The 13,241-nt window shown below is 38.1% G+C and overlaps 2 protein-coding genes across 2 annotated transcripts in view; both read left to right on the top strand.

Annotated features, from left to right (window-relative positions):
• The first annotated feature begins 498 nt into the window (after nucleotides 1–498).
• On the top strand, nucleotides 499–5,488 carry LOC108668507. Its single transcript, XM_047885676.1, has 8 exons — nucleotides 499–579; nucleotides 2,195–2,224; nucleotides 2,381–2,588; nucleotides 2,797–2,925; nucleotides 3,042–3,308; nucleotides 3,474–3,560; nucleotides 4,349–4,452; nucleotides 5,375–5,488. The coding sequence occupies exons 1-8, from the start codon at nucleotides 532–534 to the stop codon at nucleotides 5,486–5,488; spliced, it is 987 nt and encodes a 328-aa protein (XP_047741632.1). The 5' UTR covers nucleotides 499–531.
• Nucleotides 5,489–11,361: 5,873 nt separating this feature from the next.
• Nucleotides 11,362–13,241, top strand: part of LOC108668506 — a 16,173-nt gene continuing 14,293 nt past the window's right edge. The window contains exon 1 of the mRNA XM_018155738.2: nucleotides 11,362–11,461. Within this exon, the coding sequence (XP_018011227.1) occupies nucleotides 11,414–11,461 (48 nt within the window). The 5' untranslated portion in view covers nucleotides 11,362–11,413. The remainder of the gene's footprint in view (nucleotides 11,462–13,241) is intronic.

Below are 13,241 nucleotides of genomic sequence, written 5' to 3'. Positions count from 1 at the left end.
GTTGTTCCTATTGACACTAACTTACGGTTGGTTAACTTCTAAATCCAAAGAGGAGATAGAAGAGACAGAACTGGACAATACTTTAAAAAAATTTAATCTCGTGTCATGAGCACCCAAATATCAGACGAAAGTGACGCGTTAAGATAGTTTGTAGTCGTGAAAAAAGACGATGAATCAATTGTTTATGTATATGAACCACTTGAATTATCAAATGTACCATTGTAAATGTGCCTATCAAGTGTTTGTACCAGTACCATTTACGCATCTGACTCAGTCTAGTCGCGAGTATTCTTTTTTTAATTGATACTACAAATGCATTTTATTGCATTTAAAAGGTCTACAAATTAACTCCATGGACCTAATTGAAAAAGTCCTATCTATTCCTTATATTTTACAAGATAGATTTTAAAGCTCAGTTTTCACACAGCTTCTAATTATAATAACAATATTGTATTTTTCAACAGTTATTTATCACTTAAAAGTCTTGTGTCAGTTCACATTCAAATTTAATAATAACGTCCATTCGTCACCATGAAGGCCAAGTTGGTAATTTCCGTCTGTCTCCTCCTGTCAACTTTGGTGAGTAGTAATTAAGGGTGAGGGTCTGGGGAAAAAACTCGTTTACTAATTGTAAATTTTATGCATATTGCACGCATGTAGAACAATAATACAAGCTCGTTTTGTTCGTATAATTCTTTGAGCAAAAATAAAATGTGAAAACCTAAGGGAAACGTAAAATGGGTGGGACTTCAAAAAGTCTCCAACTGGCCTTTCAATTCTTGAGCTCTTTTTAAATTTAATTTTACATTTTTGTGTTAGAAGTTTTTCCTCTTCCGTTCACAAAAAACTCCATGTAAACTATATATTCACAAAAATAAGTAGCCTATTAAGTGAAACAATGTTCAAACTGTAGAAGTTAAAGATATCCCTTGGCTCCAAATTTCCGGCTCTTCCACCGCCTTCAACTTGTAAGGCGTGGGGATGCTGGCAGGTGCGGTATGAGTCCCTTAAATACGGCCCCCACTGTCTGCTGGGATCTGGCGTCAAAAACCGCCCAGTGTGAAAGATTACATTGAATACCATTGCAAGCTAAACTGTCGCGACAAATCTACTGCCGCAGTTTTAGCGCGACACACGCTGGCGTCAGGCGTCAAGTTCTACGCCGCAGTAAATGCAGTCGTGTGTGAACAGCAGTGCACATTTCGTATGTCCGCTAAGGTTCGGCAGTAAATACTGTCGGACGCTGGCAGTATTTACTGCCCTGTGTGAAAGGGGCCTTAGTCGTATCAAGATTTGGTGACCAGCTTACAAAAGCTATGATAGTAATGTTGATAACTAATATTTACGCGTGTTTAGATTGCAGTTGGTTATACATAATGATGTTAAATAAAATGGCATAAAAAAATAGCGAGATCCAATTAACAGGTAGCTGCTCTGAACTATAATGGCTAAAATCTCCAACCGTTCTTAGAAAATGACTTGCGCGGGTAACTCGAAGAAATATATGTATATGGTCGCTACAAACTCTTGAACGAGAACGCCACATCATTCATTGTTGTCCAGTTTAGCGTTAATAATAATATTAAAATTAATTATTTTTCAAGTGAATATTCATGCCGACTGTATGGAATTGTGCTTTTCACGTAATTCAGAAATCGCCTTGGTTACAAACTGAGGTCATCGCATACATTCAGTTGGCTGCATTAGAGGCTCCTTGTTCACAGTTACGAAATAGACGAACAAAGTTAAAAAGTCAACTTATTTTCTGAATCTCACCCTCACAATAAATAATGCATTGAGTCCCTGATGCTTATTTTCCGTATGAACTCATGCGACTAAATGTTACGCTAAATTAAATCCCTTCTATCACATTTTTCCACTGCATTTCCTCACTGGTATTGCCAGTCCGGTTTTGAATTCTTCATATCTAATTCTTCGTGACAAGTCTTTCGGTCACGAGAGTTTGAGAACAATTAGTCGGTATATGAATAAATAATTAGAAAATGATTATTTAAGAAAGACTGGATAGAGCAAATCTGAACAGCAATCTGTACAGGTCTCAGAATTTAAACTGTGTATCTACTAAAATAGTTCTATCCACCTATTATTTATTAGTTATTTTGTTCATTGTTTTTCATTTTATTTGGTACTTATATTTATCCATCTTTTAACATGGTAACTTGATCTTCTGCAGGGAACCGGCGCTGATGAGTACACTGTCGCGGTGAGTATGAACATTTTGCTGGGTTGTTGTCTAAAAACTGTGGAATGAATCCGCTGCATTATCTACATAAGAATACGGCTTTTCGGTGTTGCCATCTAAAAAATAGCATTTACATACTTATTCTCAGTAAATAATTACGAGTATTACCTCAAACAGGTCAAGTATTACGGCACCAAGTCCGGCATGTCGTCCTGCGCGTCGCGGTCCGTCAACGTCAACTTTCGGTCCCTGGCGACGAAGTCAGGCGTCACTTACACGCGTCGCGCCGTCACCGCCGCAACCAACGACTGCCTGAAGACCCTGGAGGAGAAGCTCGTGTCTGCGGCCGACCTGCGCTCCTGTGCGGAGCAGGCCGCCAAGACCAGTCAGTGCTGCCTTAAATAGTTTTAAGTGATGTGAATGATGAGCCTTCGATTAGTTCAATTCTCGTGTGTTATACAATTCTTCAATAGCCTTATACCTCTTTGTAAACTGTGCAGCATGAAGATTCTAGAGACCTCAGGTGATGCTTAGGGTGCCGATCAAATAATGGTAACCGCCTACCCAATAATTCAGTAGAGTCATCATTTCAGACCACACGACCTTTGCTCTGCATGACGGTGCGTGTTGGGGCACCCGCGTGCCCTGGCCTGTGGGTGCCTCCTGCACCTCTGGGGGGGACCACGTCATCTACGTCACCACTCAGCTGGTGGCACCTGCTGGTCAGATGGTGGACTGCGTGAAAAACCTACCTCTGAAATAAACTTCACATGGATAGTGAAATTTATGTTAGACAAATTTAGTGACCTCTGATGGACACAGTTTTGTCAACCAACAGAACCTAAGGTGTCGAACTTGAGCATCGTCGTCACAACGTACAACGGCCCGGAAGTGATCTTCAACGTCACTTTTAACGACCAGAGCACAAGTCGGTGCTTCTTCACGTACCAGCTCGAGTTTGACGGCCAAACGAAGGTTGTGTCGAGTGGGGATGCGGTGGTGACAGCAGTGAAAGGGACTTGTACAAACTTAACCTTCGTGCTCACCCGCCTCGTCATGGGGCAGCCTTGGGGACCCAGCAGCCTGTACCAAATCCCAGTGGGAGGTGAAAAGAAAATGCAAAATTATTGCGAATGATTTTTGTCAAGAATAACATTTATAATGTTTATCTATTACTTCGAGTTTCAGCGAATTGACCAGGCGAGATTTTCTTCGAACTATTTACACTTCTTTACTTAAGAAAATTCTAATCCATGAAATTTGTACCCAGGATTGGTAATCAACTCTTCAGCACTCACCTACCACCTTACAATGAATGCGTCCGCAGCCGACTTGTCGTTCGCCGGCGTGATTCAGAGTAAGACGATGCATGTCAAACAAGCGACGTGACGTAAAATTTATGGTGCGGAATCAAGCGCAGATAGCGGAAATTTTCATTCGTGATCGCTTCATAGCCTAATTGATTGATTTACAAGTAATGCTGCCTCAATTATGACCATCTTACTTACGATAAATTTATTCTGTGCAGTTAAATTTTGGAACTAATCTCCTTTATAAAATATGAGACATATTTCTCAACAACACATCGAAGAGTTTGATGATCGGTCAAACGAACAGAACAAATTTACGCGCACATTTCGAATCATATTGGAAATTTATTGCCGGAGCAATAACCGATTTAAAGTTTCAGTAAATGGATTTATTTGTATTACTTCAAATTCGAAGTGAATTGTGGTAATATTTATGCTAAAATTTAAGTCAAGAACAAAAGTCAGCTGCTGTGAAATTCGATTGGATTCATGAGTTTGAATTGAAATTATGTGTGAAAATAGAGTAAACTAAACTAAAGGCCTTTACATACTTGATATGTTTCTTCAAAAAAGTTGTTAAAACTCTACTTCATTGGAAATAAGAAATGGATTATGATTTGGGGAGAGTTATTTCCCAAATATTTGCTGTCATTTATTCTTCTTAAAGTAAAACACAGAATGTACTCGTAAATACAAAATGGCAGTCATATTCATGATGTAGGCACGGCAAGATAATTTGTCCTCTCTATTTTGGGATTGAAATGAAAATTTTCATGTACTTCGGCTCTTTGTAGTAATGTAGAGGTATTTTAGATGACAAATTTTACTATTGCAGGCGATTCATGCAATCTCGTCAGAGGCTTCAAGGTGACTTTAACAGAATCGTCGTTTGGTTATAAAGACACCGTCATTGAGGTGCCGAAAAGCAACACCACCTTGGTCCTGCCCTGCCAAACATTAGATGTGTTCAATACGTTACGAACGACCATCCAAACCGTCGACGGAGTGCAGATAAATACGACCTTCCGGACCTTTAATCCACGTAAATCCTGTTCATGGATCTTGTGCAATAATCAAATATTTGTAACTGTGAAATTCGTGAAGCGTACTAGTTTGTACTATCAAAATAGTCTCTTCAATAAATTGTTGTGGCATTGCTTCATATAATTAAGGAATGAAATACTCGTACAAAATTAGATTTAGCATTGCTAGAACTCACATAAAAAAAAAGATTAGGGGTAACTTTATTCACTCTTGGCAAAGATACAGCGACAAAAGCGCGTTATGTCACAGTCATTCAGTATGAACTCATTTGGGGCGGTCGGGGTGACGCGAGCGGCTAGGATGGCATCATCCTGGGCAATGCCTTTACGGTGCACTCGTTACGATCTTAATGATTTTAAGCTTGAAAAACCCAAAAAATTATGGAATTATAGTTGAAATATTTCATTTTCACTTTAACCAAATGAGCGAGTCATTTTTTTTCTATGTCGACGAGTAAGCGGTACTCACTCACTGGTGTTCAAATGTTCTTGCATATGTCGACGAGTAAGTGGTACTCACTCACTGGTATTCAAATGTTCTTGTCAATGAATTTCGAAGAAAACGATGAACCGCCAGTCTATAATTGGACGCGAGATGATCTGCCTAGCAGCGGTCGTAAAGATGCTACAGCGAATAGGTTACACAATTAAATTATTGTACATGAAGAACCACCGATGAAGAAATAAACTTTTGCTCGAGACGCCAATTTTTTTTTTAATTTTGAGACTTTGTTAAGTTATGAAGAAGTATTAGACTCGCAGCTGTGTGTGATAACGTTTCTCAGAGTAAAACACTAATGCGTACTTAATACCAACAGTTAGAACTGATGACGGCAACTGGAGGGTCTACGATAGAATCCTACAGAGTTGTGAGGCATGGTATAATTGGTGGATTCCTGCCTCCACGAACAACATCACCGCCTTGTGTGTGAACCTCGGACTGCAATCTTTTGACGAGGAGATGTACTTGAGAAGCTTGGCTGGATTTCTCACATTCAGAAACCGTAAGCAATAATTTCCAGACTAGATAGACGCACCGAACATAAAGATTGGATCCAATTATAGGATTTATACATAATTCCCAACAATTTATTGTCAGGTCATTCTATTTCGTCAGAAAAGTGTCCTGAACCGGAGTTGTGGTTGGGCTGACGTTACAAATACGTCCATCTCTACGTATTTTCTTTAGCTTTGTCCATTTTGGCTAAAGGCGACAAAGGACAAGAACCACACTAGGCAGGATGACATCGGAGTCTACTTTCGTCAGTCTGTTGTCCTGGTTTGTTGGCTTACTGGTCCATAATTCCTTTGCTTGCCTATAATGTAACTGCAAGTGGTCCACTGTTTCTTCTTTTAATTATTATTCACAGGAAGTCGACACAAAATACACTTGGATGTACAGAAAACTCTTGCCATAGGGATGACTGCTACAGCTACAAGGGTCATGAATTGCACCTGTCAGTAATATTTTCAAGTTTGTGATTGGCTGAATTAGAAGTGGAAGAAATGGAGATTTCCAGGAGTTTTATTAATAATGAAGCTAGATAAATTGTTTTACTGCAAATAAGAATAGCGCGTGTCCTGTCGATCTGCGTATTCGGTATACCAATGCTTGTGCTTGATGCAAGCCGTTTATCAGTTTTTCCTCAAGAGCCAGTGACTAACTCCACTAATGCTTTGTTCTTTATACATTTGAAATAAAATGAAAATACTTGTAAGGGATTCTTTTAATAGAGGTGATATGAGAATCTAATTAAAAAAGTGACATTCGCCTTAATTTAACAGAAAAACAGTAATTATAATGTAAACCATCTATTTAAACCCAACGAAGAAATTTCGTGAAACGGGTTATATTGTTTTGAATATTGAGAAATTAAATGGTAACCATTGGCACGTTGCTTGGTTTTTATTTGACTATAAATTAATTGGATAGGAACGATTTTCCTGATTGAAAACAATACCTATTGATGTTCGCATATTTGGTAGAATTTCCCCAGTATAAACTTTAATATTCTTGCATCTGAAAGTACAGATCATACAAAGAGGCGGACGAACATTTGGGAATTTACAGCTCTCACATTTTCAACGAATATCCCGTCGTTTGTTGCAGGTTATTGGATCGACCTGAAGTTCTACTCTAACAGCGGCGAATGGAAGTGGACCAGCAGCATGAAGGTCCTGCCTGTCAGCAACAGCGCTTGGGACAATTATGTGCAGCCAACAACCGACACGTGTGCCATCTTCATCCCGAGTAATCGGCGTTTGAAGGCCGTTGACTGCAGCTCATATTATGGTGTATGTTGTTTTGGTTAATAAAGGTGAGCCTCCCTTCATAAGCTTTTGTATAATATCAAATCGATTCAGCATTGGGTTTATGTTATACGTCAATTCAATTTATTGATTTCGTTTAGCTTTCCACTGAAAAAGCTTATAATTCTGCAAAAAGTTGGCTTGAAAATTTAAGTTGTCTGGTGAGAACACTCGTCTTTGCATAAGTCTAATATCATCAAAATAATAAATAACAATTATAAAAAAATAATTTGACGTACGAGGTATAAATTAACTAAACGTGTCTTGCACTTCTTTCTACACGGAATATATTTGAATGTTTATGATATAACAACAATTGTCAGAATAAGATGGCATACAAATGAAGCTTGCGATGTTCCAGGCCTGGACATGAGAGACAACAACATCACGGCTGCTTGACTTCAGGGGCGCGCTTGGGACGGCCGTGCATTAGACTACTTAAATTTTGACGACGGATTAACTTATATTTTGACGACGAATTAACTTAAATTTTCAGGACGGATTCACTAAAATTTTGAGGGCTTATTCACCTAAATTTTGAGGGCTTATTCACTTAAATTTTGTCAGATTCTCTTAAATTTTGAGGACGGATTCACTTAAATTTTGAGTACAGAAACACTGTTAAACGGATTCACTTCTGGACGGATTTGTGGACGGATTCGATGACGGATTTGAGGACGGATTTGAGGACGGATTTGAGGACGGATTTGAATACGGATTTGAGGACGGATTAGAGGACGGATTTGAGGACGAATTTGAGGACGTATTTGAGGACGGATTTGAGGACGTATTTGAGGGCGGATTTGAGGACAAATTTGAGGACGGATAAGGGGAATGGATATCAAGAATCGTCCTGGACGGATAAGGAGGACGGATTCTTCGGTATGCGTCAGGATAAGGAGGACGGATTAAGAGGATGGATCTGAGGACGTAGTATTCACTTTGGACGAATTCAATTTTGAGAACGGATAAACGGATGAAGACATATTCATTTAAATTTTGACTCATAAATTTCCGCAATAGTGGTAACATTCCAGCTTCTAGTTTTTATATTTGTTTCCTCTATTTACCTCAATTATCAGTTCTCATTTAAAATACCGAAAGAGTTAATTTCAGTGCCTTTATCTTCTTTTTTCTCCCATTCTACTTGGCTAAATTCTTTGTAGCAGACAGGCAGAATTTTCTGAAATAATGTAGCCTATTTCGGTGCCATCTTGTGACACAAGATCCGTCCTATTATTTCGATATGAAGCTTATTATTTACATTGCACTTGTGTTAACGTTGCCTGAATACTTATTTTAAACCCATGCCTTTATTTTGATCACTGTCAAGCATGCGTTAGGAGTAATTGTATTTGCTTAGCTTGTTGACGTGCCATGTTTGAAGCGCTCACCTGTCATTGTTTGGCTTGTTGACGTGCCATGTTTGAAGCTATAGTTGCCGGGGCTGCTTTTGTCACCTTTTTTGAACAATGGTGTTACTTGAGCTTCTCTCCAGTCGGACGGCAAAGTTCCTTCGTTCAAGGTTTATTCGACACATTCGTGGTGGGACGTGTGCAGTGGCCTCCACTAGGTCAAGCCCAACGTAGTCAAGTGTCCAAGTGGTGAAAGTTCTTAAAATTTTTCGGAATCCCCGGGACACCGGAGAATATTATTCCGAATTTGGAGTGATCATATATGTGTGTATGTTACGGTGCCTTTGAAGTGGAAAAGAACAAAAAATATAACTCAGTACTCACTGCAGTGAGTGACAGAGAGTGCATTTCCTCGTCGACGGAAACGTGGTCACAGACGGACGGACAGACGGACAAACAGACGGACGGACATGACGAGCACAATGGCGCCTTTTTTCCATAAATGAGAAAATGCGTTAAAAAGCCAAAGTGTGGCCAGAAAGAGGAAGGAAAAAATGAAATGGTAGGTTGGAACAAAGGTAGGCGCATTATATTTATTAGGGAGATACCTGAGAATATGGTGCGGTATGAAGTGAAGGAAGAAACTCGTCGTGGCTTTGCTGGGTTTTTACACACGAGTGAGTAGTCGGTGACGGACTCGTTCATAAACTTATCTAAATGTTATTATATTTTTAGGATGAATACAAATTATACGTACGGTAACGGTAATGATGATTATGATAATGAGTGGTAAATTTCACGGTACTCTAAGGGTATGAGGGGATTTTAGTATTTGTGATCAAGTTCATCGTTTATCGTCTACACCGAAAGCGCTACTTTCTGTAAGCGTGGTCGTCGTACTTGCCCATTGATTTATTATGGAAACTGAGGTCCAGGTGCAGCAGGCCTGTAGGTTATGTTTAGGTTGGTGAAAGTGTATGCAAGGAGGTGGAAGTAAATTGCGTCATTTTTACATTGACCAACTGCACTTAGAAACGCAATCGCAAATTCTGCCTAGGGATAGTGTGCTTTGTATGAAGGTGGAGAGAGTGTGTGGAGGTTGGTGAATAAATATGTGTTCACGGGTGGAAGCAGAGGACATAATGCGAGTAGTTCAGAGCTTCTGAATAGCTTGCAATATTTTGTGAAGGTGTTTGCCGAGGAGCTCAGTTAGTTAAAAAGCTGGGGGACTAATTTTTGCTGGTGGATAACTGTGTTTATGGCGACATGTGGCATTGCACGTGTAACATTTGTGAGCGTAAGAAGTGTGTATCTATGATGAAGCGCAATACTTTTCTCGAATATTTTTCAACAATTCTCTTCACTTCTTGTTGTGTGTCTGCTACCAATCTTATAATCGATATTTAACACGCTTCTACCTGTCCAATCGATGTGAAATTTTACACACTTGCGTAAATTTGGAGACAATGTATGAATCAATTAACAAAATAAATTATTTTTAAATAAAAAAAAATTTGTTTTCAATATTAAAAAATTGAAAAAATAATTTTGTCTGCTACAAATCTTATAATTGATATTTAACACACTTCTACCTGCCCAATCTATCTGAAAATTTGCACACTTGCGTAAAGTAGGAGACAATGCATGATTCAACTGACAGAATAAATAATTTTGCAAAATTAATTTTTTTTAATTTTAAAAATAAAATTTAAAAATCCCTTTTTTTAATTTGATAATAAAATTAGAAATTCATTGTACATGTGTAACATCGGAGAAACTATATTCTTTAGAAGTGTTGTCTGTAAAAAGTAATTTTTGAACGCATATTATTCTAAATTTAGATACAAATGATTTTGATTCAGTATGCATAGGTTTTGGAAGGGTGTATGAGGGATGATTCTACAAAAAACAAGGAATAGGTGACTTTGATGCTCGACTTGAGATGTTAAAGCCTGTATATTTTGTGTAAGTCCGTAATGGCTTTGTCTTTCGGGCGAGTGAGAAGCAAGCCAATCGTCAGTTATGGAAAGATCGGGTTCCAAAGGCCGGATCCCTTGTGAATCAAGTCACGAAAAATTCAAGAATCGGCAACATTTCTATTCTATTCTAATTGAAGAGATGCGTGCACTTGGAGTGGAGATCCTACGAGACTGCCTATTCTGAGGGAAGCAGTTATGTCTGTAAGACAGAGTTTGTGTAAAGGACGGTCAAGGTTTAGTCAGGTGATCTTGTATACCAGTCCGGTGTGCCATTTCTTTTCGAAGTTCTTGGTCACATCGCGAAACATAACATCTTAACTGTCTCTGTGGTAGATTTATTATGTGCGTTCCGTGTAAATTTGCTAGTGCTGTGTGTGTTTCTTCGAATGTTTGGTTGTTCTTGAGTTGTATTTTTTTCCTGCTCAATTTTCTGATTTAATTTGTGGTTTATTAGCCGTACGGGTAATTAACAGTATGAGTACGGAAGCAGGTGTACTCATGGGATATTTTTATACGTGTGGTTCTAGGCAGCGCTTCTGGAGCCTGATTTTGTTGTTGTGCTGGTAACATATATTGTTGTAATTACATTCAGACTTGTTCGAATTTTAGTGGGTTGATTTTTACGCGGTACACATGAAAAAGAAGAATTGAATAAATATTTACGATATAATAGTGACAGTAACAATTAGTAATCGTTCGTTGTTTCAATTGACACGAACTTACGGTTGGTCAACTTCTAAATCCAAGGAGGAGATGGAAGAAACAGATCTGGGCAATACTTTTAAAAAATAGAATCTCATATCAGGAGAACTCAAATATCAGACGAAAGTGATGCATTAGGATAGTTTGTAGGCGTCAAATAGATTATGAATTAGTTGTGAATGTATATTAACCACTTGATTTATTGAATTGTGTGTGCTTATACCGTTACACATTTACACAGCTGACTCCAGCTAGTCTCGAGTATTCTTTTTTTTAATTGATATTATCAAATCCATTTAATTGTATTTAAAAAGGTCTAAAAATTAACTCCATGGACCTAATTGAGAAAATCCGTTCTATTCCTTAGATTTTACCATAAAGATTTCAAAACTCCGTTTTCACGCAACATATAATAATAATAATAATATTGTGTTTTTCAACAGTTATTTATTACTTAAAAGTCTTGTATCAGTTCACATTCAAAAATAAATAATAACGTCCATCCGTCACCATGAAGGCCAAGTTGGTAATTTCCGTCTGTCTCCTCCTGTCGACTTTGGTGAGTTGTTAATAAGGCTGAGGGTCTAGGGGAAACAACTCGTTTACTAATTGTTAGATCTTTGTGAAATTTTATGCACACATCTAGAACAATAATACAAGCTTGTTTTGTTCGTATGATTCTTTGAGAAAACATAAAATGTTAAAACCTAAAGGAAACGTAAAATGGGGGACATAAAAAAGTCTCCAGCTGGAGACTTTTTTATGATAAAATTTTTGATGATAAATAAATTTATTTATGATGAAATTTATCAATGTAAAAAATTAGTATTACTCCTGTCAATTCTTGAGTTCTTCTTCATTTTAATTTTACATTTTTATGTTCGATGTTTTCCTCTTCCGTCTACAAAAACACCATGTAAATTATATTTTCTCATAAATAAATAGATATTACGTAAAACAGTAAACTGTAGAGGCTAAAGACATCCCTTAGCTCTAAATTTCCGGCTCTTTCAACGCCTTCAACTTGTAAAGCGTGGAGATGCTGGCAGGTGCGGCATGAGTCCCTTAAGTTTAACTCGCGCCTCACATTTTTCTGTAGCAAACGCCCTATAGTTCTGCTAAAGCGTGTAAGTCAGCGACCAGACTGCGCTGGGGTTTTACATCTGCTTCTCGCAGTGAGATTGAAAAGCTGGAGGAACTATCCCATTAGTCGTATCAAGATTTAGTGACCAGCTTACTAAAGCTATGATAGTATAATATTTACGCGTATTTAGATTGCAGTTAGTTATAGGTAATGATGTTAAATAAAATGGCATGGACAGAAAATAGGGAATTCAATTAGACGGTAGCAGTCCTTAATTATAATGGCAAAAATCTCCAACTGTTCATGGAAAATGACTCACGGGGGTAAAGGTAACTCGAGAAAATATATGTACATGGTCGCTGGAAATATATGTACAACGCCACATCATTCATTGTTGTCCAGGTCAGCGTTAAAAATCAATTACCTTTTGAAGGAATGTTCATGCCGACTGTATGGAGTTGTGCTTTTCATGTAATTCAGAAATCGCCTTTGTTCCAAACTCAGGTCATCGCATACATTTAGTTGGTTGCATTAGAGGCTCCTTGTTCACAGTTACGAAATAGGCGAACAAAGTTAAAAAGTCAACTTATTTTCTGCATCTCACCTTCACCATAAATAATGAATTGAGTCCCTGATACTTATTTTCCATTTGAACTCGTGCAACTAAATGTTACGAAAATTAAATCACTTCTATGGCTCTATCACTTTTCCCACCACATTTCCACATTGGTATTGCCAGTCCGGTTTTTAATTCTTAATATTTATGGATGCATAATAAGTCTTTCGGTCACAAGAGTTTGCGAACTGTTAGTCGGTATAAAATAAATAATTAGGAAGAGATTATTTAAGAAAGACTGGATAGAGTAAATCTTCACAGCAATCTGTACAGGTCTCAGAATTTAAACTGTGTATCTACCAAATTAATTCTATCCTCCATCTATTTATTAGTATAGTATAGTATAGTAGTATAGTATCTTCGGCATTAAATAAATAGGCCTGGATAGGCCTGTCGCCGATTCTTGTACTTTTCTTGACTAGACTGGCCTTACGGACGGTAGATTTAAAATCGCTCCTAGATATCAGTTGTTCCGTAGGGTACGAGGCATTTTAAGACTGAACATATGCTCATGCATGGCCTTGTCTAGTCTGTTCTTGAACGCGTTCATACTCGGAGCGTCAACAATATCTTCAGGGAGGCTGTTCCACATGTCAGTGACTCGAAGCGAGAAGAAATGTTGTCGCGTGGATAAGTTGA

Source organism: Hyalella azteca, unplaced genomic scaffold (genome assembly GCF_000764305.2).
Source record: "Hyalella azteca isolate HAZT.00-mixed unplaced genomic scaffold, Hazt_2.0.2 contig2759, whole genome shotgun sequence".
NCBI classification, from domain to species: domain Eukaryota; kingdom Metazoa; phylum Arthropoda; class Malacostraca; order Amphipoda; family Hyalellidae; genus Hyalella; species Hyalella azteca.
Note: the sequence above shows the minus strand (reverse complement) of the source record. Positions and strands in the feature narration are given on the sequence as shown.